At 35.3% G+C, this 25,889-nt stretch overlaps 1 protein-coding gene across 1 annotated transcript; it reads right to left on the reverse strand.

The window, feature by feature from the left end:
- LOC145685240 (uncharacterized) lies at positions 1-25,889 on the reverse strand. The gene is made up of 5 exons (XM_081757602.1): positions 25,829-25,889; positions 23,216-23,395; positions 13,887-14,015; positions 11,343-11,519; positions 1-4,901 (listed from the first exon to the last, which is right to left on the reverse strand). Exons 1-5 carry the CDS (start codon positions 25,887-25,889, stop codon positions 295-297), a joined length of 5,154 nt encoding a protein of 1,717 aa, XP_081613728.1. The 3' UTR covers positions 1-294.

Below are 25,889 nucleotides of genomic sequence, written 5' to 3' on the forward strand. Positions count from 1 at the left end.
TTTCCAATGAAATATTTTTATTAAAACAAATTTATTTTATTTTACATAGTATATCATATGTAAAGTTAATGTGAATTACAAGTTTGATATAATTTAAAAGACAAAAATCTGGTAAATGAAACGAAAGCTCTAGCATCCATTTTGATTATTTATAACAATATAAAAATTTACCTTTTAACTGTCATTTTTATCTTTAATCTGTAATTTTCTAGTTCGTATTACCTTTGAAAGAAACTCCATTTCGGAAGGTTTTGAATTTAACTCCGCTTCAGTACTCAGTGTATTTTCTGTAGCTTATTTACTTGTAGATTTTTTTAGAGTGGGATCTTGAAACGACAAAAGTGCTGGTGCAATATTAGGTGATTTGGGCATTTGGGAATGTTGAACTTTCAGTTTCAACAAAGGTTGGTTCTCCTCTGGCACATAATCAGCGTAAATAGATGGGGATATTTCTTGATCTGAGTCACTTCTGAGACGCAATAGTCTCAAAGGCCTGCGTCTTCTTATAATTTTCTTGCCTTTCTTACGGGGAAAGTTCAATGCCATTCCTGTTTGTTTGGCCACTGTCACTAAAGGTGATCTTGCATAGTCATCTGGTGCAGATGAATTAAAGTGTGAACCTTGTGTATCATAATTGTCAGGTGCAACATCTATCTGTGGTGTTTGAACTTTCATCTTCCGAGAATCGTAAGTTTCAGGAAATTGGTTATAATTTTCCACTTTCCTTTCCGAGTCTATAATGTTGACATATTCCCTACGTTTTGGATGTAATTGTATATTGTAACCAGATAGAATATCCTGCATTTCAGCATTTATGTCCGGGAGTTGAAGATTAATTTGGCTATTTAATGGTCTTTTAAGTAAAGTATTCGATGCGAGCAGAGGGTTCTCTTGTAAATATTTAAGTGTATTATCCGCAGTTTCCAGGTCAGTAAGATGTTGTAAATTATACTTATTTAAGACAGAATTTAATTCTTGCTGTTGATTTTCCAAAATTGGCGCTATGAGATCTTCGTCTTGTTGTTCAAAATCTAAAAGTCTTCCAGATATTTCATTTTTGGCTTTTGACCCACCATATTTTACTTTTGGTTCCCTGTTAGCAGGCTGTTCCAATAAATATTGTAAATTTGGTTTATAGTAATCCTTTACGCTCATATCGACAGTTTTAGACTTCGGAATTGAACTAATTTCTTGATCTACCAACAGTGATGATGTCTGTGTCATTTGATTGAGGTTTTGTAGGAGTTGTTTCAGAGGATTGTTAGCATTTGATAACAAGTACGTGATTAAGGATAGTAGAGCACTGGGATTTAGTTCGATTTTAGGTCTAGCTTCTCTAATATTATATTTAGGAACTAAATATGGTTGTTGAATAGCACTTCTTGCTCTGTTTGAGTTTTGGATGTTATCTATCATTGACTGAATGTATAATGCGTCCCTATTGATAACACTTGTAGGAGCACTATCGGTAGAAGAAATTTGAAGGGGATTCGGAAATGAGCTAATTGTTGTAGAATAAGTTGGCTGTTGCGTGCCCTGTAACTCAGTGTTGCCAGAGATTTTAGCTTGTGGGAGAAGTTCTTCTGGAGGTTTATTTACATTTATCACTCCAAATCCTTGTCTGGAATTTGAATTTATGGGTTCCTCCATAACTGCAGAATTTAAGTCACTAATACCTTTCTGAGTTGTACTGAACAAATATGGTGAACTAGAAGAAGTAACAGCATTTTCTGAGTCAGAACTTGCAACATTAGTTTTTGCAGACTCTTGATACTCTGAAGTGCTTCGCATATCACCATTTGTGAAATTTAGTACACTTTGCGTATCAAGTTCTATAGGTTCTGGCGAGCTAGCTGCTGGAAAATTCCGTAAATTGTATAACTTAGACGATACTTCTACGTTAGGTGTTTCATAGAGTTGATTAGCTTTGCTAGTAAATTCAGATGTACTAGTTGTTGGATTACTCTCTGTTTCATAGAGTTGATTAGCTTTGCTAGTAAATTCAGATGTACTAGTTGTTGGATTACTCTCTGTTTCATAGAGTTGATTAGCTTTGCTAGTAAATTGAGATACACTAGTTGTTGGATAACTATCAACAGCAGTTGACGGCATTGTTTCAGGAAAGACATTTGGAGGACTTGAATTATCTTTAAATTCAAAGTTAGTGTCTTGAGGTTGTCCTTTAACGAAACCTGTTTGTGAATCTAACAAGAGACCATTAGTATTTAAACTTCTAATTCCCTCGTTACTTGGAGTAAGCCCTTGATTTCCTGAGGAGGTTGCTGAAGCTGGATTGATAAACGTTGGAGGAAGTTTCATTTCAACAAAACCAAAATTAATACCCGGAGGCAAGTTCACTTCAAGTGGAGCTAAATTATTAGTAGTTCTATTAATTAATGTAAAATTTTCATCATTCGTAAAATTGTTTTTATCAGAAGTCAGTGAACTTCTATTGACATTAATGTTTTCACTGTTTCCAACATCAGCTAATCTTGGCTTACGAATCCCAAATATTGAGCTTTCGAACATATCATCAATGCCACCATTAATCAATTGATTGCTCTCTGATAACATACTATCTACATTAAACAAACTTGGATCTTCATTTCCATCAAGAGAATCATGACTGTTATATTCATCGCTGTCTTGGTTCACTTCATGAGGAGATCTCTGAATTCTTACTTGCAAAGGTGCCCCTAGTACGTTGCTATTATCCAATAGGCCAGAATTACTTTTTACAGCTATTTCTGGGAGTAAAGAGTCTTTATTTTTAAAAGGTGACAATTTCTTGATGATATTTTTAACACCTTGAATTATTGAGAAAGGTTTCTCACTTGCAGTATGATGACTTCCATTGTTGTCATCAGCTCTTTCATATTTGTCTTCGCCTGAATTGTGTTTGTTTCCTTGAGATACATGACTTGGTTCTATTTTATGTGTGATCTTGTTAGATTTCCATGTAGAAGTTTCATGAATATTTGGATTTGCTTGCACTACATTTATAGTACGCAGTCCACTTGGCATAATTAATAGTTCTTGGTCTTTTTGTTCTCCTGGTTTCTCAGTGTGATAAAGTTTACCCTTAGATTGAAAGTTCTGGAAATTGTTTGCATGTGACAATTCAGTTTGTTGGTGTTGTTTGTTTGGAATATGCGTAGTTAAAGTGTTCGGTGAGTGTGATTGTGTTATTTGGGTATGCATTGCGCTACCAGTTAATGGATGATTAGAAATCGTCTTTGACTCGTCTCGATTCTGTTCATTGTGCTTATTATTACTATGTAATTCTCCAACATTTCCATTGAAAACATGCATTGCAACTTGCTGTTGAGATTGTTCAGAAATATGTGAAGGTGCACTTGATTGTTTCTTGCTGGTAAACGATAAATGTTTTCCATTTTCGTGCTCTAAGAATTCGTGTGGCACTAAAGTAACTCCCTTATTTTCCTGTGTTAGGTGTATTGCTAATGGTTCTCCGATAAACTCGTGCTGAAAATCTTGAGTATGGCCGGCTGAAAACTCTTCCGTAATTGAGATTCCCTTTAGAGGTTGGACTGAATGTTGTATATTCTTTGCCAGAGTGTTATTTACAGACGATGTATTTGAGTCATGATGATTTTCATGGGAAGACTTGTGGGAATCTGGAGAAGTTCTATTCCCGTGTAAGTCGTGATTATTAAATTCGTGATGAGATGATTTAGAACCAGCCACTTTATTTTTGTCAGTTTGCAGATTGTGATCTGCTGTTCCTGTGTCTTCTTTGTGAAGTGAATGATTGATCGTCAGTTGTACAGATTCTAGCGGATGGTGTGTTTCAGATATATGTGTATTTCCATTTTTCTCTTCTGTCAATAATTGTTCCTTCCTAGATCCATGGAAATCGTCATGAGTACCATTTAACAATTTTCGTCTAGCAGATATTGATTCATGATCTCGTTTCGATACACTACCCTCATTTCCAGTTGATTGTAAGTGGGAAATGTTTGTTGCTGTAACTGCGGTATCTAAATGGTGAGTTAAGTTATGCTGATGATCGACCTCTGATCCAGGTGGCAGCATAGATCTAACCTCACTTCCTGACAGTTCATCGTTATTGTGAGTTTGTGGTTTGTCTGTTTCCTGCTTATGTGTTGTTTCTGTTTTAGGTTTCGTATGTTTAGATTTCCATTTAATAAATTTTGTTCTTGGTTCGTTTATATAAGGAATTGAGGAATCATTTTTGATTGTTTCTTTAGATATGATGTGGTTATCAGATCCGTAATTTAATACTAAATACACGTTATGACCACGCTGAACAACTATTCTCCGATGAATTTCGATTTCGTTTGATTGCGGCTTTTCTTTGGGTTTTTTCGAATGTCCATCCTCTTCCTTCGTTCCTAGGTGCTCCTCATGAGTTGTCTTATTTCCTGATAGTTGTACTACCGTAAAGTTCTTTGAAGTTTTCTCCTTCGTGGTATGGTCATTATTAAAAACATTTGGACCACTTGTAACGTTTAGTGAATGCAATAAGGATGGTTCGTTCATTTTCAATGAACCAGAACTTGTTAGAGAATGTGACTCTTTTCTTTCTGCTTGTGAATGAGAATCCAGTTTGCAATCTTTTTCTAAATGCGCTAACAAAGTACCACTTTTTGGATCTTGTCTTACCGAAGATGTTTTGATTCTTTTGGGTACAGGAGGGAAATCACTTAATTCTTCACAACTATTGATATCCATATAATTGGGTGGAAGAAGTACTTTTGATCCTGACTTTGGGATTCCCGTTAATGGATTCACACACCAACAGTGCCAAGAAGAGCATTGGACGGGCATGTAATTCCCAAATTCGTCGCATCTTTTGCTACCGTGACCCTCAATCAGAGCTCCGTTGTTTAGTTGGGAACTTATTTCACCAGCACAATCTATAATAAAACAAAACACAGTGAGATTTTATTCAGTATTAAACATTTAGATAAAACTGTTAAAGAATTGCAAATGTATTTTTTTTTCAAAGAAAACAAATACTCTGTAGAAAGTTTACAAGTTAAGATTATGAGCGAGAAACTAATAGAGTTCAAAGTGATGTTAAAAATGCATTCAGAAAGCATTTTGTTGCTTTAATATGTAAATAGAGAAAAGGAACAGTAATTGAGTAAATATTTATTGACTATTTAACAAAAATAATCCTGATTACAATGTTTGTTACTTCAACTGAATAACCTTATTTTCATTGACAAAAAGAGATTCCAGTAATAGTACGGAATTTTTCAAAATGATTATATGAGAAATCACTATATATATTTTTCAATTATATTGTAAAAAAAATGAAACAAAAGTTCTATTTTGCTTTGTCACTATAACTAACAAATTTTCCTTCTGTTTGTTTACGAACATTCAGTACACTTCCTTCATCACTATATAGGCAACCTCTCTACCAAATATTTAAATTCTTTGTTCACGTGCCGGACGATGTCGTACTGATGATTTGGGTAGCTTTGCTAATGCAAACCATCAGTTCATCAATGGATTGAGAAAGAGAATGAATACAAACAATACCCTTTATGTAACCACGCAAAGAAAGAAAGAAAAAAAAAGTGAGAGATCAGAGGAGGCATTCCATGGAAACTGAGAGCAGTGATGCCAACCTAGAACCTTATAAAATCCCATCTTGAAATGCAGGAATTTCCATTTTGCTCTCAGATTTCCCACGCGATATACTATAGTTACAAAATTTACAAAATATGGAAACTGAAAATACTGTATGTCACTTACTTTCTTTCATATTTGAGTGAATTATTCGTAAATTCTGATCTTCTGAACTCCTTATAAGTATTTTCCTTAATTAAAAGAGACTAGAGACTATTGAAATTGTTGATGACAGCAAGTATATTTTATTATCAGAATTTAGTATTTCCATCTCGCTTTTGTGCCACAATTTACTGAATGTAGTGAAACTAGATGAACTTCATTGTCCAGATATTTCGTGTGGGATGTTTTAGAAATTGGTTGTTTATCGTTTGATAATTTACTTTCCTCCGTTTATGATTATTTCCTAAACTCCAGAGAACAATTTACGTTCCTTGGTGCTTTTTTTATTTTATTTTATTTTTATTTTTATTTTTATTTTTTATTTTTATTTATTTATTTTTTTTTTTTTTTTTGAGTCACAAGTTCCTGCATAAATCAGTTTCACACTAACATGCGCTTTCCAACAACAAAATTTGATAACTAGCAATGATTTCACGTTTATTCAAGTGTTATTAACCTTCTTTCCGCTCATAGAGAATTTTGGTGGATTTTATTTTATATACATATTGTCGGTCATCAAATTTATACGGGTCCTCGGACGGCAGTGGCTCCGTTGTCGTCGTCTGCTTTGTGGGAGGAGCCAGAAATCCGTCGTCTCCAGGTGATAGTGGATCCATCTGATGTGTAGAATCCTCTTGTATAACCATATGATGGTGTTTGTAAAGCGTGAGCGTGAAGTTGTTTCTATACAACACCACGTAGAACATTACTATATATATATGGAAAATCCCATACATGCTGCCAACTTTGGTGAAAATTCTCTTTACCCCTATTCGAAAAATTAATGTCTAAAACACCCACAAAATGGGGTTTTTCCAACGGATTGGCATCACTGAATAAAAGTCGTTCACAGTTTTTCCTTTTGCACAGACATTGATTTATTTGTTTGTTAAAGTTTAATGTCAATTTTGAGCACTAGGTCTATTTGTAAGAAATGATTCTGCAGTTTAAGGCGGAATTTGAATCACTGTAATAGGTGTGGGTATATTATTATCGGTATATGATTACATGTATATTAAATAGAGCTTATGTAATAATATACGACAAACATAATCTTTTCGCCTTAGAATCAAATTCGAATTTACTGCGGAAAAGCAGCTATTTCGCACATTTTAACTTAGTACATGAATATGTAAACCTGTATAAATAAAAACAAATGTAAGATTTGACGGCTAACTCTTCTTAGACTGCTGTAACGATTTTTTGATGATTTTTAGTACATGAGTGAACCCTGACCTTACTTAACGTTCTTATCACATTTTTTGGCAAGGTGAGATGGAGAACAGATGAGAGAGAGTAACATGTCAACTAGTTGAACACGACCGACATTAGTACCTAATGCATAGTTCTCGGGGTCGGGTCGCTGAGGTGGATAGTAACATCCGCAAAGCCATTGAAGTCCAAATTCATTGCCGTGGAGGATGTGAGGGGGTTTGAGGTGGGAAGAGGTGATATTACGGACTTTTATCATCCCATTTTCATTGAAATGCGTATTCCTAAAAGGGGGAAGAGGTTCAAATATTTGACATAAACCTATTATCTCCGTGCGAAGAACGTGCATAATACGATATTATGTTGGTTCCAATCTTGAGTAATTAGTAAAAGGTAAACCAACAGTAAGGTAACTAGTGTAAATAATATATCGAGTTATTAAGATAGTGTATATTACGTAAGGAAGCATAGAAATAAAATAAAATAAAATAAAATATGTGGCTGAAACTGATACTGGGCAAGAGAAGAACTGGATCACAATCACCAGTGACCATAACTGGATCACTTTCATTGAAATGCGTGTCCTATGAGAAACAAATAGGTTCATGTATTTTCCACAAAATATTCTCCCAGTGCAGTGCAAAGAACGGGCATTTCAACAAGTAGGGACCTAAATATAGAAACAACGAAAAACTTGCGAACTATTGTGGAATAGGTACAACAAAACTCCTCATTTTGATGCTTGGAATGCTACTTTAGAAGTACGCAAAGACGCATTATGTAATTGGTTTTAGACCCTTCCGTCTTGCTTATCAAATCCTGAAACAAAAACAGTACAAACTAATACAGATTTTTACATCTACAGTAGTTTTCCGTGTTATTTACTAACTCCTGGGATAGAGACACAATAAACTAATGTGAATATTTTACATCCTAATTTTCCGTGTTGGTTTTCAAATCCTGGGATAAAGGCAATACAAACTAAATGGAGATTTCCGTAGGAAGAGGAGCGTTAGAGCAATTTAATCAAGTATTCATACATATCACTTTCAATTTTTCTAAGTGAAAAACTGTTGAAGTGGCAAGAGGGAACGATTATATTGTCTTGCCCTCTCATATTGCACCCATATCCATCAATTATGATTTTTCCTTATATTCTAAAATTTATAGCTATTTTTGATTTGAAAAAGAAATCATGCTTGTAAAATCACATAACTATTATTCCAGTTTATTCAAAAAAAAAAATAGAAAAAGTAATTCCCTATACAAACAAATAGGCTAAAAAGTAAAGAATTGCCTAGGTAGTCAATACGTTAAAACTTAGCTACGAAGAAGCTTAGGGATCCAATTATATACTGTTAGTTCCGACCTTGTCTCAACCGACTTGTTTGTCGCTTTGTTGCAATTTGGTGCACTCCTATGAACATCCGCCAAACAATTATGGCTATACAGCTTTTGATCATTGGGGTGACGTGGCAACAGCCAAGTACTTTCACGGACATGAAGTCAGCTGCAGCCAACGACGAGCGCGCTATCTTCTGCTTTGGACGGTAGTACTGCGTGATTGGAGGACAGTTCATACAGTGACACATTTGTAATTTGAAACAGATAAAGCAATAAATGAGTATCCTCCAACAGCTGGTTTGGGAGGCTTTGTGTGTTGAAATTTTTAACGAAAATTATATGGGCACAAATGTGAAAAACAGGAATCATCAGTAATTCATCTTACCAAATCTGTCTTTTTCTAAGAGAGGAGACGAAAAGTGAATATATAAATGTGTTCAACTGCGATTAGAACATATTCAAAGACAAGTCTAAAAACAACAAACGTAAAGACACAAAAGTAGGCGTAGCTACGCGGTGTACATGCGCACACCCTAATAAAATGGCTTAATTCTTTCTTTCATTTGCCACGTATTCAAAAATTTTGTTATCTGTAATTTTCTTAGCAATGTATTTTCTTTTAGCAGATCTACGCTTAAAATCCAACAAAAGAAACATATTCGAATATTATAGTGAGATGGTGAGTGGCCTTTAATTTCCTTTGAGCACACCCATATGATTTTTTTCCTTATGTGTGTACTCATACGAAAAGTATTGCTTTCATTTCTATTTATGCACACCCATATGAAAAGCTTTGATTTTGTTTCCTTTGTGCAAACCAATTTGAAAAATCTGGCTTCATTTCCTTTGTGCACGCTTATATAAGAAGCTTTGATTTAAATTTCTTTGCGCACATTTAAAAAAATGCTTTAATTTCTTTTCTGTACATTTACACTAAAAGCTTTGCTTTAATTTCCTTTGTGCACATCCGTAAGAAAATCTTTCCTTTAATTTCCTTTGTACACACTCATATCAAAATATTTTGCTTTACTTTCCTTTGTGCACACCTATATGAAAAGCTTTGCTTTTATTTCCTTTGTGCACACTCATATCAAAAGTTTTGCTTTAATTTCCATTGTGCAAACCAATTTGAAATATCCGGCTTCATTTTCTTTGGGCACGCTTATATGAGAAGCTTTGATTTAAATTTCTTTGCGGATATTAAAAAAATGCTTTTATTCCATTAAAAAATGTTTTTATTTCCTTTGACCATACCCATATGACCATATGAAAAGCTTTGCTTTAATATTAAAAGCTTCGACCATATGACCACACCCATATGAAAAGCTTTGCTTTAATTTCCTTTGTGCACACTCATATCAAATGTTTTGCTTTAATTTCCTTTGTGCACACTCATATGAAAAATTTTGCTTTCATTTTATTTGTGCACACTCATATGAAAATTTTACTATAATTACTTTTGTGCACTCCGATACGAAAAGTCTTGGTTACGCCTTTATGATCACAATTTACAATATAAACTCCGTTTCTGCCAAAGAAGTGCATGCCTAAATTAGGCAACACCGCTGCGTAAAAAGCTGATTCTTCCTCCAACATAAGAAAAAAATGAAGTTGTTTGTAACGCTGATGTTTGTTTGCAATCACACTTCCGAAAATGTGTTAATCGATTAGAAATTCAGGCAGACATCAGGCTTACAGAGAAGTGCATTCAGGTATAATGGAGATAACACAGTTACAAACTAGAATATCTCGAGGAACGGAACGGAACAATCGAGATAACTCATTAGCAGACGATGAAATCTATCAACACATTCAGAGATGTTTGTATTCTTGCCAAGTTAATCTTAACCTAATCCATTCAATGAAATAGTTAGAACTTTTATTATGAACAATCATCAGTGACGTGTGTACACCACGTAAAGAAGTTTGCTTTGTACATAAAGATGAAAATGCATTCTTGGGACATTTAACCGATTCCGAAAAACGCTTCTCGTTATCTTTAATTGTTTTTGTACTATATGGATAAATATTGAAACCGGAAGTTGTAGTGAATTTGTATCACTTCCGGTTTTAGTAGAGAGTTAAGGATTAAGATGACATGCATTCTTGGAATGCTTAATCGATTGCCAAAAACAGTTTCTTGTTATCTATTGCCGTCTTTGCTCTATAGTGACCAATGTTACAACCGGAAATTATAGATTTCTACCACTTCCGGTTAGAAATGAAATCTTTAAGTTTTACGTCCCACGGTTATGATGGCTAGACTAAAGGAGACGGTGATGATGAGAAATGAATGAAATGGTGGAATGAAGAAAGTGGGAGAAAACGGGAGAACCAAGAGAAAACTCACGTACACGGTGTTTGTCCACTACAAAGCTCACTTGGCGCGAGCTGGGATCGAACCAAGGACGCCATGCACCAGAGGTGAACTACCACTGGGACACAGCGGCCCCCATACTTCCGGTTTGAATACCAGGTCCGCCAACGAACTCGGGTCCTAACTTTCCATGTCTTACGTCTAGATCCATCAAGTATAGTTATTGAGATTTCTCTCCCGGACGGACGGACGGTCGGACGGTCGGACGAACACACAGACCGACCGGATAAATATATAAAGGTGTATTGGACACCAAACTCTTTTAAAATGTATATCCCAATAAGGATAAAAGAATGTTTAAGAAAAGAAGAGCAAATAGCTGTAGTAACTTATTAAACAACTGAATAAAGATTATTGCCCTCAACTCATTCTAGCAAAATTTAGTTAATCAGCAAAAAATTTCACTGAAGATGGTTAAGTATACGTGCAATGTTACTGTTGAGTCAGCTAATTCGAAAAATTATTAGGACCCACAGCAAATGACCGTCCTATTGAAGAATACTAAACCCAGTCGACAAAGTACATGTCAGAAAACTAAAAATGTTTTTAAAAAATGTAGCTACAAAATATTAAACAAAAATGAGTAAATGAGAACTAATGGCTTTATAATGAAATAACTTACTGCATTGACTCCGCGTGGCTTCCTTAGCAGAAATAGCAGTGGATTCGTGTACAGCACCAGTATATACGTCCACACAGAAACAATGAGAGCTGTTGCACTGTTGAGGTGCATATAAGGAAGAAGAATCCATACATTTTGAGGGATACGAAGTTGATGCATCATCTAAATTGCAATGTCCTGTTAAAAATTAACAAAATTACAAAAATGTCATAGAAAAATATAACGAAATTATGCATTATAATATAGAATTATATTACAGTATATTACGTGATTTTAGTGTATTATTTCCTTATCCTTTAGATAGTATAGCAGAAATATTACATTAATTTGTAAATTAAAAGGTTATCTAGTAGTACTAGAAATAAATGAATAGGGCCTTATGCAGAGTCGTTCTGACGCATGATTGGTGCCTTACTAAACGGTTCGACTAACATATGTTAGTTGCAGTAGTCAGACTTTTAGTATGACACTAATCATACGTCAAAACGACTGTGCATAAGGCGGTTAAAGTTTAACGTCCATTTATTATGCGCTTTATGTTAAGAATATTTTGCTTGAAAACAAGAGTACCTTTAGTTAGAAAAAGTATTTTGTTTGAAAATATTTTGTTTATAAAGAAATATTTTTTTCTTTAAAAAAAAAGGAAAGTGTCTTTGTTTAATAAGAAAGAAATTTCTTCGAAAAGAAAAACCTCTTTTGCTTGGAAACAAACCATATTTCGTTTATTTTATTTTTATTTTTATTTTTTTATTTTATTTTATTTTTGAAAGGAAAGTATCTTGTTAATTATAAAAGAAAGCATCAATTGTTTGAAAATAAAATAATTTTCCTTGTAAAGAAAATATTTATTGCTTGAAAACAAAAGATTACGAAAAAGAAATCTTGTCGCGAAAACAAGGAAGGAATTGTCACAAAAAGAAATAATTTTAATTAAAGAGTTTTTTGTTCAAAAATTAAGCATCTTTCCTTTGAAAATGAGTATTTCATTTGACGAGGAAAAAAAGGTATGAACGATGTGTTTCTAATTAGATAAAGTATTTTCAATTTGCCATATCGTATTTATAGTAGTTCCCCTTAGTATTTCCAGAAAAAGGATAAAGATCTTGTGATTATGCACTTAGAAAGTGTTCGGGTACCACTAATAGCACGCGTGCTTTTCAAGTGGCTTCATAGTATGTAACATAAGTATTTTACAACCAAACAGTATGTATTATTTTCAATTATTCATCGTGCTATGAGGTGAACAGTTGCAAATATACCCCTTTATCCAGATATTACGCAGATGTTGGATTTAACACACATGATACTTCTTTCAGAGAAAAAGGATGAAATTAAATTTTTCATCTGTATGTCTCACGATTATACCGTGAAGGCTAAAGGAGACAATGATGACAAGTTGAGTTGATTTTGAGCTTAGCGTCCCGTTCAGCAGCGAAGCTATATGGTACGTGGAATCCGAACTACATCAGTCTCCCGGGAATCGGACCCGGATCTTTCACTCCAAAGATGCGTCGCTAACCACTTAGCCACGAAGCAGCTCATGATGTTGATCATAGTGAATAAAGTGAATACAAAACCCATTTGGCGCAAACTGGAATCGAACCAGGAAACCCATGTACCAGAGGTGAACGCTCTATCACTGAGCTACCGCGAGTCATTACTTCTTTCAGAAAAGAAAATTGACAAGTTTCAGAAATTTTCACACATATTAATTTTTGTTCTAAAATACCGATAATATGGAGGAAATGTTTATATTTGATATATTTTTACATGCAGATATATTTTTTTTTCAAAATTCACCTACATGCAGCATTAAATTCTCAAATTATTAGTAATAGTAATAATAATAATCTCACTAATTTTTACTTACTTCCAACAACATTTCTGGATACTACTCCAATGCACTATAATTTTTATCAGCTTTTTTCTCAATGAAACCACAGATATTACTCAACAATTAATTCTTGTTTGTGTGGTATTTAATTTACTGGACGGTCTTCACTGCAGTCAGTGGTGTCATTTCAGGTGTTGCAAGGGGAAAGAGACAAAAGATGGTCTACCATCATAAAAGTTTCATGGTTTTAAATTATTATTTTAGTATTCAGTTGATTAAAAAAGTGTATGTTTCTCAAACTCAGGGGAGTGGGACTTCACCCTGTCCTCCCCAAATGATGCTCCTGACGACAGCTTCCGGAAGTTTTCTCCCTCAGGTTAGAAACCATTGTTCGAAACAATATTATGAATAAACACATAAATAATACTGTATTTCTTGTTTATTTTTGAAATAGTAAATAAAACATACCATAAAAAATACTAAAATTATTTTACAAAATTTTAACGTTGTTATTTTCTAGTCTACGTTTTTTGTTAACTTTATGACGAAAAAGTACTGCAGAAATAATAAGGAATGCGAAAAATAGAAGTACTGCAGAGGCTCTGCTAGTATTTTTTTTTAAATATAAAATTTATATAAAGAAAGCCATACTAATGACGTCAATGCTACTGAAATAGAAAAAAAGTAAGGAAGAGAAGGAAATATCGTACCCATCTTTTCTGAGCAGACTCCGCCGACACATTCTAAATCATGTTGACATTCAGCGTTGGCAATAGTAAGATCCACGGTTCCTGGGCGGAAGTCCAGCAACACCAACGAAGAGCACTCCTCGCCTTTATCTGAGTGGAATAAAGAATAATGACAAATATAACAATATAAAAGAACCAATACTATTTATAAAACGACAAATGTCTGTGGAAGTACTTCTCATCATTGTTAATTGAGTGGTATTCAGTTGTATGAAAGAATATTTTTTCGGAGGATTTTTAAGAAATTAGATTAAATAAAACTAGTAGTGTGATTTTTCAGGTTTGTTAGGACCTGAAGCCCTCGTAAAAATGTATCTTCAAGTATGGATATTCGTATCAGTAACTTCAAACTTCACCAGATATTTTTACCATAGATTTTGGAGTAGAATATGTATGTAAATCTAGGAGAGAAATTATAAGGATAATATAGAGTACCAGTGGTGGCGATTGAACGTTAAAAGTGGGGGAGCAAGATATGATTTGAAAATTTGTTTATCAATGTTCGTCTTCCTGATTGTTTCTAACACTTCGTTTGACGGAAAGTTGTATAACTGGATAGTAGGGTGTATCGAAAAAAGCTTTTTTTCGAAATCCGGTTACGGCTAGTGCGGATTTTTGGCCAAATGGCATCAATAAAACGTATAAAAAATCTCAACTCGATCAGACAACTCCTTCTGCTGCCGAGTAGAGCCCAAACATTAGAAAAATCAACAAAAGATTCACTTTTCAACTGATTTTCCAAAAAATATTTTTTAAATATTTCCTATATTTTTCGGTCTTTTAAATTATTGAAATAACATTGGAAAGGAGAAATAAATACATAAAACAAATTTATTACGGTTATTTCTGTACACCACAAGCATAAAAACCTAATTAATTATTTGTAACTGATTTTCTGGCGTATCGTACAATTACATTTTAATATAAAATTATTGAAGTCTCTTGAATAAGGAAGAAAACAATTTAGTGCTGAATTCTAAGAGCAGTAATAGTATAAATAAGTTGCTCCCAATGCCATATGCATCTGCTTATCACACTAGATCACCTGCCGCCCACCTGTCCCCGAACGCCTCTTCTCTTGTACTTTCCCAGCTGAAAGGATATGTCTTATCAGTCGCCAGTAGTCAACCAGCTGTGTCGAACGTGATTGTTGCTGCTTGAGTTATTTATTAGTGCTGTAGGAAATTTTAACTAAATAATTTGTTTTCGTGTGAAGTGCAGTATGTAGAAGTGAGAACAGTGTTTCAGTTGTGTTAAGTACTTTTTTATTAGGAAGAGAGTGACAGATACGCTGACGTTATGGCATCGACAAGTTTGTTACGGTCTGACGTTAGAATAGCATTATCGGGACACCCAAGGAATTGGGTAGAACACAGCTACCAACCGTTGAAATGTATTGAGACAATACCGATGGGAGCGAGAAGAAAGAATGAGAATTTCGGGATCCCGGAAAGAGATTTCAACCAAGGATTTATCTTCTATCGTCGCCAGAAAGATTGTAGAAAATTGAGGTTACGCCTCAATCTTGTGGTTCTTTGATCTAGAAGAAAAGGCGCTTCTATCACTGGCACTTTTCTTCCTTTTTCGCAGTTGCATGCAAGAGAATCGGAACACTTACAAAAGGCTATATCAAATGAAATATATTTGGCAGACTGTTGAAAATCAGCAATTCGTTTCGCAGAAGTTTGGAAACCGGACTTTGCTGAGTTTTGCAAGTCACAAACAATATTATGGTACTTCAATATCATTGCAACAATCCTTCTGACACTGAAAATTGCTTCGCTGCTGATTGAGGCGTAACCTCAATTTTCTACAATCTTCCTGGCGACGATAGAAGTAAATCCTTTGTTGAAGGCTCTTTCCGGGATCCCGAAATTCTCATTTTTTCTTCTCGCTCCCATCGGTATTGTCTCAATACATTTCAACGGTTGGTAGCTGTGTTCTACCCAATTCCTTGGGTGTCCCAATAATGCTATTCCTAACAGCAGACCGTAACAAACTTGTCGATGCCATAACGTCAGCGTATCTGTCACTCTCTTCCTAATAAAAAAGTACTTAACACAACTGAAACACTGTTCTCACTTCTACATACTGCACTTCACACGAAAACAAATTATTTAGTTAAAATTTCCTACAGCACTAATAAATAACTCAAGCAGCAACAATCACGTTCGACACAGCTGGTTGACTACTGGCGACTGATAAGACATATCCTTTCAGCTGGGAAAGTACAAGAGAAGAGGCGTTCGGGGAGAGGTGGGCGGCAGGTGATCTAGTGTGATAAGCAGATGCATACGGCATTGGGAGCAAATTATTTATACTATTACTGCTCTTAGAATTTAGCACTAAAGTGTTTTCTTCGTTATTCAAGAGACTTCAATAATTTTATATTAAAATGTAATTGTACGATACGCCAGAAAATCAGTTAGAAATAATTAACTAGGTTTTTATGCTTGTGGTGTACAGAAATAACCGTAATAAATTTGTTTTAAGTATTTATTTCTCCTTTCCAATGCTATTTCAATAATTTAAAAGACCGAAAAATATAGGAAATATTTAAAAAATATTTTTTGGAAAATCAGTTGAAATGTGAATCTTTTGTTGATTTTTCTAATGTTTGGGCTCTACTCGGCAGCAGAAGGAGTTGTCTGATCGAGTTGAGATTTTCTATACGTTTTATTGATGCCATTTGGCCAAAAATCCGCACTAGCCGTAATCGGATTTCGGAAAAAAGTTTTTTTCGATACACCCTACTGGATAGGTGCTGATTGCCATGGGTGCTGACTGCCACAGCCAATTATTGGTGCTGATTGCCACGACTGTCGCTGATTGCAAATATGAAGGTGCTGACTGCCACGAGCTTGGGAGAAACTGTATTTGGAAAGAGAGGAATTAATCCCTCATACTAAATTTATGATCATTAATTAATTTAGTAGGGATTAATTTAGTAATCATCACAGCAAATCTATGTGGCATCCTATAAGTTACAAAGTTATATGTGATTATTGTGATTATTGTGAACAATGTAATGACTAATTGTATCTAACAAACCCGTTAGTTATTGCGAAATACTTTTTTTCTGTTACTTCCGATAGCTTTCAATTTGTATGTCAATATTCTTTACTAATTATGTTGTACTTAACGCGTATAAATGCGTATATTTTCATTTTCTCATATAAACTTCCAAGTTGAATATCTCGAACCGTTTTCAACCGTACAGGAATTTTATTAGCTTGTTATAATCAGCATGAATTGGGACTTCAAATGGCATGCTTAGTTTCTCTGCAGACGAGTGCTTTCTCCTGAACTTCCCTTGTGAGGGACAGCCAGCAGTGCTTTTTTGATGGAACTTTCAAGAGCTGCTCGAAACAATTTGCGCAGCTGTACACAGTTCATGCTGACATGGGGACTTCAAGTGAGAATACATAAAAAGTACCAATTTTGTACGCACCGCTCCCTGACAAAACTGAAAGTACACTCATGTCCAAAATTATTGTCGCATATTTATAACTGTCTTCTTGTAAGGATTTAATTTGATAATTTTGCAGAGTACTTTTAATAATTATATTATGTGTATAATCAGGAAATGTATATTTGTGATAAATTTCATAGGAAAAGAATTATAAATACGAAAATCATAATGAGTAAAATAAAATGTAACTAAATGGACAAGAAAATTTTATTTTCGTTTTATTGTTCTTATTTACTGCTCTTTTGACATGAAATTTACCACATATTTGTCTTTGCCGATTATACACATACTAACATTATAAGAAATACCGAACGAATTCGTTATCAAATTATATTACTAGAACAACATATTTATAATCATGTGACAATAATTTTGGACATGAGTGAACATACAGAGACCTGTCTACCTTTGTTAGGTGTTGGTCTGAACAACACGATCCTAAGGTTCATCTAGTTTCTTTCATGCTTCTTGGTGGCCGGTAATGTTACGTCTAGCAACTTTCTCTCAGACTCGTGGCAGTCAGCACGCCATCGTGGCAGTCAGCACCTTGATATTGGCAATCAGTGCCAGTCGTGGCAATCAGCACCAATAATTGGCTGTGGCAGTCAGCACCCGTGGCAGTCAGCACCCCACCGTCACTAATAGGATACTATCTTTTTCAGTTAAAATACCTTATATCATATTTTATTATTTAATAAGTAAATTGACAAGAGCAACGTAAGTAGGCAGTAGCCCTTTGTACTCTTAAACTACGAAATTGTAAGAAGAGATTTGATTCCTTGCTCATGAACATCTTAAAATTCTGTCTGGAGAATTATTTCATCAGATTATTTAATAACAAATTTGCAAAACAAATAAATACAAAGGATAATATTAATCATAGTAATGAATAATGAGTCTTGTTTTGTAGAAGTTACATTGAAATTGGGGATTAATGAACAACTTATATTTTCAATTCCACACATGCCATTAAATGTATGTTATTACTCTTAGAAAATGAAAGACAGTTAATACTACAAGCATATGCTACGACACGCAATTGCAATCTTCATTGCTTTGAATTGCAATTAAAACGCAATTCTGGTAGCTTTCTTAACTCCACAGGAAGACAATTAACCAACACGTACTCACGCAACGGCAAATACAATTATATGGCACCATCTTTTTTCATGAACCAGTAATTCATACAAAAACTTTACATTTCCAAATGAAACTACATACATTGAGGGGTCACTTCAAAAAAGTGGAGGGGCAACTTCCCCCTCTTGCCACCTCTAGTCGCCGCCCCTGTACAGTACTGAAAATTTATGTAGCTATAGCCAATTATAGGTTTAATTCTGTAAGATTTTTTTTAAAAAAAAGACTCGGTACAGTGAAAGCAAAGGCAGACAAGAAGACGTACCATTGTTGGATCTTTTCATCGTAAAGTCAGTAACAAGAAGATATTATTGCGAAATTAAGTTAGCCTATTTATTGCTTATTAAGAAATAGTAACTTTCCTTATTGCGAAATTAGGACCAAAAGGGCAAAATTATCTAAATTTCTAAAACCAAAAAATAAGAACATATATGTACCTATTCATGTTAGAATAGGCTTATAAAATTATCTGATCTGTTATTATTTGCAGACAGTGGCGTATTTAGTGGGGCTTCCGGGCTTAAGTCCGTCCCGAAATCTTACTTACTATAGTAAATTATATGAAATATCTTGCAGAATTTTCACATTTTCAGGCAAAGCCCCCCCGAAAGTTAGCAAAGCCCCTCCCGAAACAAAATCGTAAATACGCCACTGTTTGCAAATATTATAATTGAAACATATAATATACTACGAAATTAAGGCATACTTACCCTAATTCACTAAAATTTTTAAAAGAGAGGTTGAGTTTAGCGGAGAATCTTAAGTTTGTATTTATGAATATCTTTATACATTGTTAGGCACAAACTTTCACCACTACGACAACCTTTCTATCCTAAGAATAATGTCATAGTAACGAGCACTGATCTTTACTATAAATACTGGAATTGTACTCCATCAACATCCAAAACACTTTTGAACATGTTTAAACAAGTTCATGTAGACACAGTTCAGTTTGATGTAGTGATACTTTAAATCAGGTATGCAAATAACCACTTGCCCACTCGCCCGGCGCTAGTGGTTTATCGGTGCGGGCGAGTATTTAATATCATACCAAGGGTAAGTAAATGATTTCTATTGTGGGATGTGGGCTAGTAGCTTCTTTCCTGGGCGAGTAAAATTTTGTTGCTTATTTGCATCCCTGCTTTAAATGGTATTCCTGATTTTTATACTTTAATTCCTTAGCAATTAGCGGATTCCCCTCGTGCGCCATTTCTCTCGAAAACTGTGACAAATAATAATCGTATGTCATCAACAGGTCCAATGGCCTTGGGGGTCACAAGCCTTTCCAGAGTGTGCGCTCAGTTGTAAACATCTCATAAAATACGAGAAATGAAATTGTCAGAAGTGTGGGGAGTTCTCCGTCGTGTTGGAAGAAAACTTACTCTCGCTTCAGTTCTGCTAGATCGAAATAAAATTTCTCCAAAAATGGTCAAATAGACTTCAACAGAGTGGTCAAAATTCACGAGGCTGGCTCCCGGGCTCAATCAGCCTCAACTTCAATTAATGAGTGCAAACTCACGTGAACATGACTGCTATAAGTCCGGCCAGAGCCTGAGTTCGAGCGAGCGTGAGCATACGAGCTAATGCGAGTCCCATTTAGGCAGAGCCCTTAGTGAGCGCGAGCTCAATGAGGTAAATAAGTGAATGATTGTGCTAGCGTGAGTCTTATTGGGAATAGTGAGCACGAGCTCAATCTGAACTAGCGTGAGCATCATTGACATTATTGAGCGGGAGTTCCATTGAAGATAATGAGTCTGAGCCAATGTGACACCAGATTTGTCAAATGGCCATCTTTGTCATGAACTCGATATAGAACCAATTATACGTTTGGCAGAGATAATACTGTACAAATCAACCTTTCGCCGATGCAATCCATGATGATTTTCTGCCTCAAAATTTAGAAAAGTTTTCATGTCAGTGTGAAACTGATTTTCTCTGCTCAATCCTATTTATCATAAAAATCTATATGTCCTGTAGGAATGGTGCTGACAGAATATCTGTAGTTGTACTAGTTTAAAAATTGTTATCAACCAGAGTAATGATCTCAACCCTTTGCGGAAACCCTATATAATAAAAAAGCTGATAAAAAATCAGAATTTGAAAATACATAAAGAATGGCTATTTTATTCTATGTGAGAAATTCATAATATAATGCCAAGTTTGCCATATTTAACAAATAAAGATATCCTTAAAATGAATATGGTATTCATTAATGGATCGAGTTGGACCTCAATAACTAGAGACATTTTACATTCCCTTGAAAACTTTCCATAAAACTGAATGCTAAAATAACCTCTATAAGTCGAATGTTTAAAAATTACAACCTCGGTAAGTCGAATTTTAAGGGTTTCATAAACATATTTTAACACCTCTGTAACTCGAACTTACGTATCTGGGAACCTCTAAAAGTCGAAGTTTAACTCTGTAATTCGAATTTCTCCTGATGTGACCTCGATAACTCGAAGTTATATCTCTATGCTTTTACGTAATTGTCATTATTGCTAGTTCTGTCATTCTTGCTAATATATACTGTAATTGTGTTTTACTCATGTCTAGACATGAAAGCTCCATCTCCGAAACAGTACATATACAATATTTTATTTTTACTAGTCATCTTACTTAGTTTAAGAAACTTTCACAACTTCGAGTTCTAGAGGTTGAACGAATAAAACTTCGAGTTATAGAGGTTATCTAGTGTTTTTTAATGAGGAAAGCAGATCCTTGGTATCTCGAATTTTTGTTGTGGCCACCTTTATAACTCGAACCTTGATTACTTGAAAACTCGATAACCCGAATTTTTGTCTATTCTCTTGAGCTTCGAGTTATCGGATTCTCACTGTATATTCAGTATTCCACGAAACTCACAAGGGATGTATGCGAACCGTGATAGCTAGATATTTATGAAAATAGGTACTCTGACTAATTGTGGATCGCTAGTCATCGTGGCGATAGACATTCGGTGCGGAAATGCCTTGTTTATCTCCTACCTATAATACATATACCAAACTGTGGCCGAGTGAGGCTGTGCCGAGTTATATCCACAAAATCGCCAAAAAATGCAGAAAATGAGAAATGTGTGCAGGTAACCTGATACTTGTAGGATGAGGACACGTGACCAAGAACACGACAGTAGCGTCACACAAGCAGTGTTGCCCTCTCAATACAAACTTATAGGTTTTCAAACAGAATGTCTACCATTTTATAGTATTAAAAACTATGGCATAAAACATGAAAGAAAATAAACCAAAGGTGGATATGAGTGTTGTCAAATAAGGGAGATATGAGGCTCTAAAGCTGAGAAATTATGGAGTCCGTACAATGAAACGAACAAATGTACAACAACAATAAGACTGCAGAAGGAACAAATGTATAGTGGGAAGTAAACCACAGCATGCGCAGCATCCAGTTACTACTAACGGACTTGATACGTCATATCGAGTGTGCAGCTAGGGCGAAAAATGTACGTATTTAGCCATACTCTCTTTGCCTTTTTTGGTGTACGTTTCGGTCTATTAGTTAAAATATTTTGCGCCTATATATTGTGGGTAGCCTGAATGTAGTGTGTTTTGTCTTCATCATTGTCTCACATGCCAACGTCTCCGATAATTTCGATTGACACCTATCACAGATCATTAATCTTTGTGAATCGATTCTGATGCACGATTCTGATGTTACAGATTTGTTACTTTTCGTGCCAAAGCTTTCTGTACTCTTTTCAGGTGCTACGTCGTAGTTTCTGTGGTTTGGAGGGCATGTAGGATTTTAGGCAGTATTGCAACTCCAAGACAGATCTTTTCGTAGCTCTCGGAAGGTTCGAGATATCGATTCCACACAAACGCCATTGGAATTGCTGCGCTATAGGAGACTTGATGTTCAGATTTCCGCATTATGTCACATGGACTTCTTTCTACGGCTACTCTAACATGTGCCTTTTTTGGTGAATCCTGTATCAAGCCCGTTAGTCATTAGATGCTGTACTTGTTGTAGTTTAGTTTCTAGTATACGTTTGTTTCTTCTGCAGTCTTGCTGTTGTTGTATATTTGTTCGTTTCTCTGTACGGACTCCATAATTTCTCAGCTTTGGGGCCTCATGTCTCCCTTATTTGGCAACTTCGATAACCCACCTTTTGCTTATTTTCTTTCATGTTTTATGCCAATTGCTTTAATGCTATAAAATGGTAGACATTCTATTTGAAAAAACCTATAAGTTTGAGTTGGGATGGCAATACTGCTTGTGTGACACTATTGCCGTGTTTTGGTCACATGTCCCCATTCCGTAGGTAACAGGTTACCTGCAAACATTTTTCATTTTCTGCATTTTTCGGGCATTTTTGAGGTGTATCTCGGCACAGCCTCACCCGGTCACTGTTTGGTAAACTATATGTATTATAGGTAGCGGGTAAACAAAGCATTTCCGCATCGAGTTACTATCACCACGATGATTAGCTATCCACAGTTAGTCAGGGTACCAATTTTCATAAATATCTAGCTGTCGCGGTTTGCATACGTTCCTTGTCTGAGTACTAGAAACGGACTGCATAGGATAACCTTGAAATCATTATCAAGTCGTGGAATATGATACATTTTTCGTAATCATAAATTTTGCCTCAATTTTGGAAGGTGTTCCATATTACGTTTCTAACAAAGTTTGAACTTCAGATAATACCATTGTGACAACTTACTTTTTAAGATAACACATGAGTCACAGCATCCACAAGCATCTCCATCCACTCGAAATACAGTCCCTGGTGGACATTGGTCAGGACTAACATCTACACAGTTGGTGCAGTGTGTTGAGCAATCAACTGCTACCTTTTCCCCTACTACTGCTCCCGTTACCACCACAAATACCACCACAGCTCCTAAAATTTTAAAGAAAATAATAATAATAATAATAATAATAAATACAGGGTCCGAATATAATTCTCGTTTTGCGAGGTTGAAATCTAAAGAATTTAGTAATTTATTATAAGGCTTAGGTATGTATTAGCATATTTTTATAACACTTGCATAGATGTCTCTTCTACGTTTATTATCAAGAATCTTATAAAATAGAGGATCTGCCCTTACGACAAAATCTTGAAACCATACGTCGCAGTTTCGCCACCCCTACTCTGCCCAATAAGATCGCAATATCTTGAGCCAACAATCATGGCGGAAATGAAAGTAGCCAATCAGACGATGGCAGATACGAGAGTAGCCAATCAGACATGCTGATGCTCGGTTGTTTTTTGGCTTCATCGATTTTATAAGATGTAGATACATATGGGCAGATCCTCTATTTATAACATCCTTGTTTATTATACTATCAATCAGGACCGCAGGGGCAGGTAGGGGTACAGGTGTAAATTGAACTCACGAAAGTTGGATGAAAAAGCAGTGCACTCCCTTGATAAGTTTATATTTTTTTATGCATTATTTTAACTACTACTTATTCTCAGTTATATATTACAAAACAATTAAAACTTATTTATTCATACGCAATAGATATAAAATAGTTTCAAGGATGATATATTATACTTAATTAGGGCTCCTCGTCTGACAGAACTTCATTTTATAAAGTTAAACTTTGCTTTAATGGCTTTATATAGAACAGTCAGGGCCGGACTTAAGCCGATTGGACCAACTGCTTCCAATCGGGCCCCACGCCTGAGGGGGCCCCGCGCTAGTACCGTCTACTCTACTCTTCAGTCTAATCTATTTTCCAGTGCCGATTTGACAGCATATTAGGCTCCAGAGCAAACAAGTGTGTTGTGGTCCCTATAACTAAATTTTGCTCTTAATACATGTAATTAATAGATGCCATTGTGTTCTTGGGACCTCCGGCCAAGTAGTTTTGGTATCGTTAAGATGGCTTTTTTACTCTCGATTGTCAAGTACACACAACAACATTATTGCAGTACAGGCAGGGGTAAAAGTGCGAGGGAACGCGGAGGGACGTCGTCCTATCACTTCCAGAAAATATATGTATCGTCCCCCCACTTTCTAAAATAATTACAATGGGCAAAGATAGGCACAGGGGACGGCGTGACCTCATGCGTCTCCCTACCTTCTCAGATCCACTTTTATTCCTGAATACAGCTACATCCATAGACTCACAAGGAATAGTATGACCTCTCCCTAACAAGTAAATGAATAGTTTGTATTAATGTTTCGAATATAAGCAAATACTTTCTGAATTTAATGCAGCAGTAGTTTCTTTATTTTTTTACGTTTATAACTTTTGTTGTAAAAATAGATATTATATCCAGGGAGTATTCTGCACACCATCAACATCCCTAACACTTTCCAAAATTTCCTTACACACACCCCTGGGCTTAAAAATATTGTTTTCTTTGAGTTTGTGTAAAAATGTATATCATTATTCTGGGTGCACACCCTCTTTTATTTTCAACACCCCACTAAGTAAAAGTTCCTGGCGTTCGTACTTATTATGTCATGTGACACTACTGTGAATACCGAGATGGTATCAAGTAAACCAGCTTCTGTACGACTTTTCTGCATATCCTTTCTGTTATTGTAGCTATATTAAAGATACAAAACCAGAGCGCAAACTTTGTACTCTTCTACGAAAACTCCCGGCGATGTATTATTTTTTTATTTAATTAGGTCAGGAAAACGAATATATACTAGTGCGCTCTCAATAGGTGGCTGCCTATGAAGGTTTGTATTCTAACTCAAATAATCCAATGGAAAATATGTAACCCATCTTCCATCAGTTGCTTAAGGTTTGTGATCCTCTCATCTCCATTTCATTTTGCCTGCAGTCGATAACGATTTCCAGCTGAATATACGTTTCATAAGTAGCTACCTACGATATTCTCACAAGCGTATATTAGGTTTTCCTGACTTGAATTCTTTTCAAAAAGATGCAGCTGTTAAGAAATCTTTGAACCAACGAAATCATATCAATGTACATTTCATTATGCCTTACAGATATGGACTTATGGAAACACAGACTTCACCATTATATTTCTCCTAAAATTCGAGCCCAATTTGATATCTTACATGACCATCTTACATGATCTTACATGATCATGATATCTTATTTGATATCTTGATTTCCATTTTGATATCTTCCTATTTAAAAAAGTCGAGCGAGATACAAGATGGCCGACTTCAAGATGGCGGCCATGATAAGCATACCCTCAAGTAGATGTCTACTCCCTTACAGTGTCGTCCTACAAATAAAATAAAATTTTCAAACTTGAAGCACATTCTTGTGCCTTATTCTGATCAATCAGGTTTTTGGCCACTGCAGCCGTCTTTATGGACGGAAGCACTTTAAATTTTACTTCGTTTCTCGATATTCCATACTTCTCTACCAAATATGGCCAAGAAACTAGATTTCGACAT

The sequence above is a fragment of the Thermobia domestica genome, chromosome 5 (assembly GCF_964235325.1).
Source record: "Thermobia domestica chromosome 5, izTheDome1.hap1.1, whole genome shotgun sequence".
Lineage (NCBI taxonomy): Eukaryota > Metazoa > Arthropoda > Insecta > Zygentoma > Lepismatidae > Thermobia > Thermobia domestica.

What these genes read in the sequence shown, in the direction of transcription:
- LOC145685240 (XM_081757602.1), bottom strand. Translation starts at nt 25,889, where the DNA reads ATGTCGAAATCTAGTTTCTTGGCCATATTTGGTAGAGAAGTATGGAAT. An exon ending in CTCATGTGTTATCTTAAAAA is followed by an intron (nt 14,016 to 23,215) that starts GTAAGTTGTCAC and finishes TATTCCACTCAG; the next exon opens with ATAAAGGCGAGGAGTGCTCT. An exon ending in AGTCTGCTCAGAAAAGATGG is followed by an intron (nt 11,520 to 13,886) that starts GTACGATATTTC and finishes AATTTTTAACAG; the next exon opens with GACATTGCAATTTAGATGAT.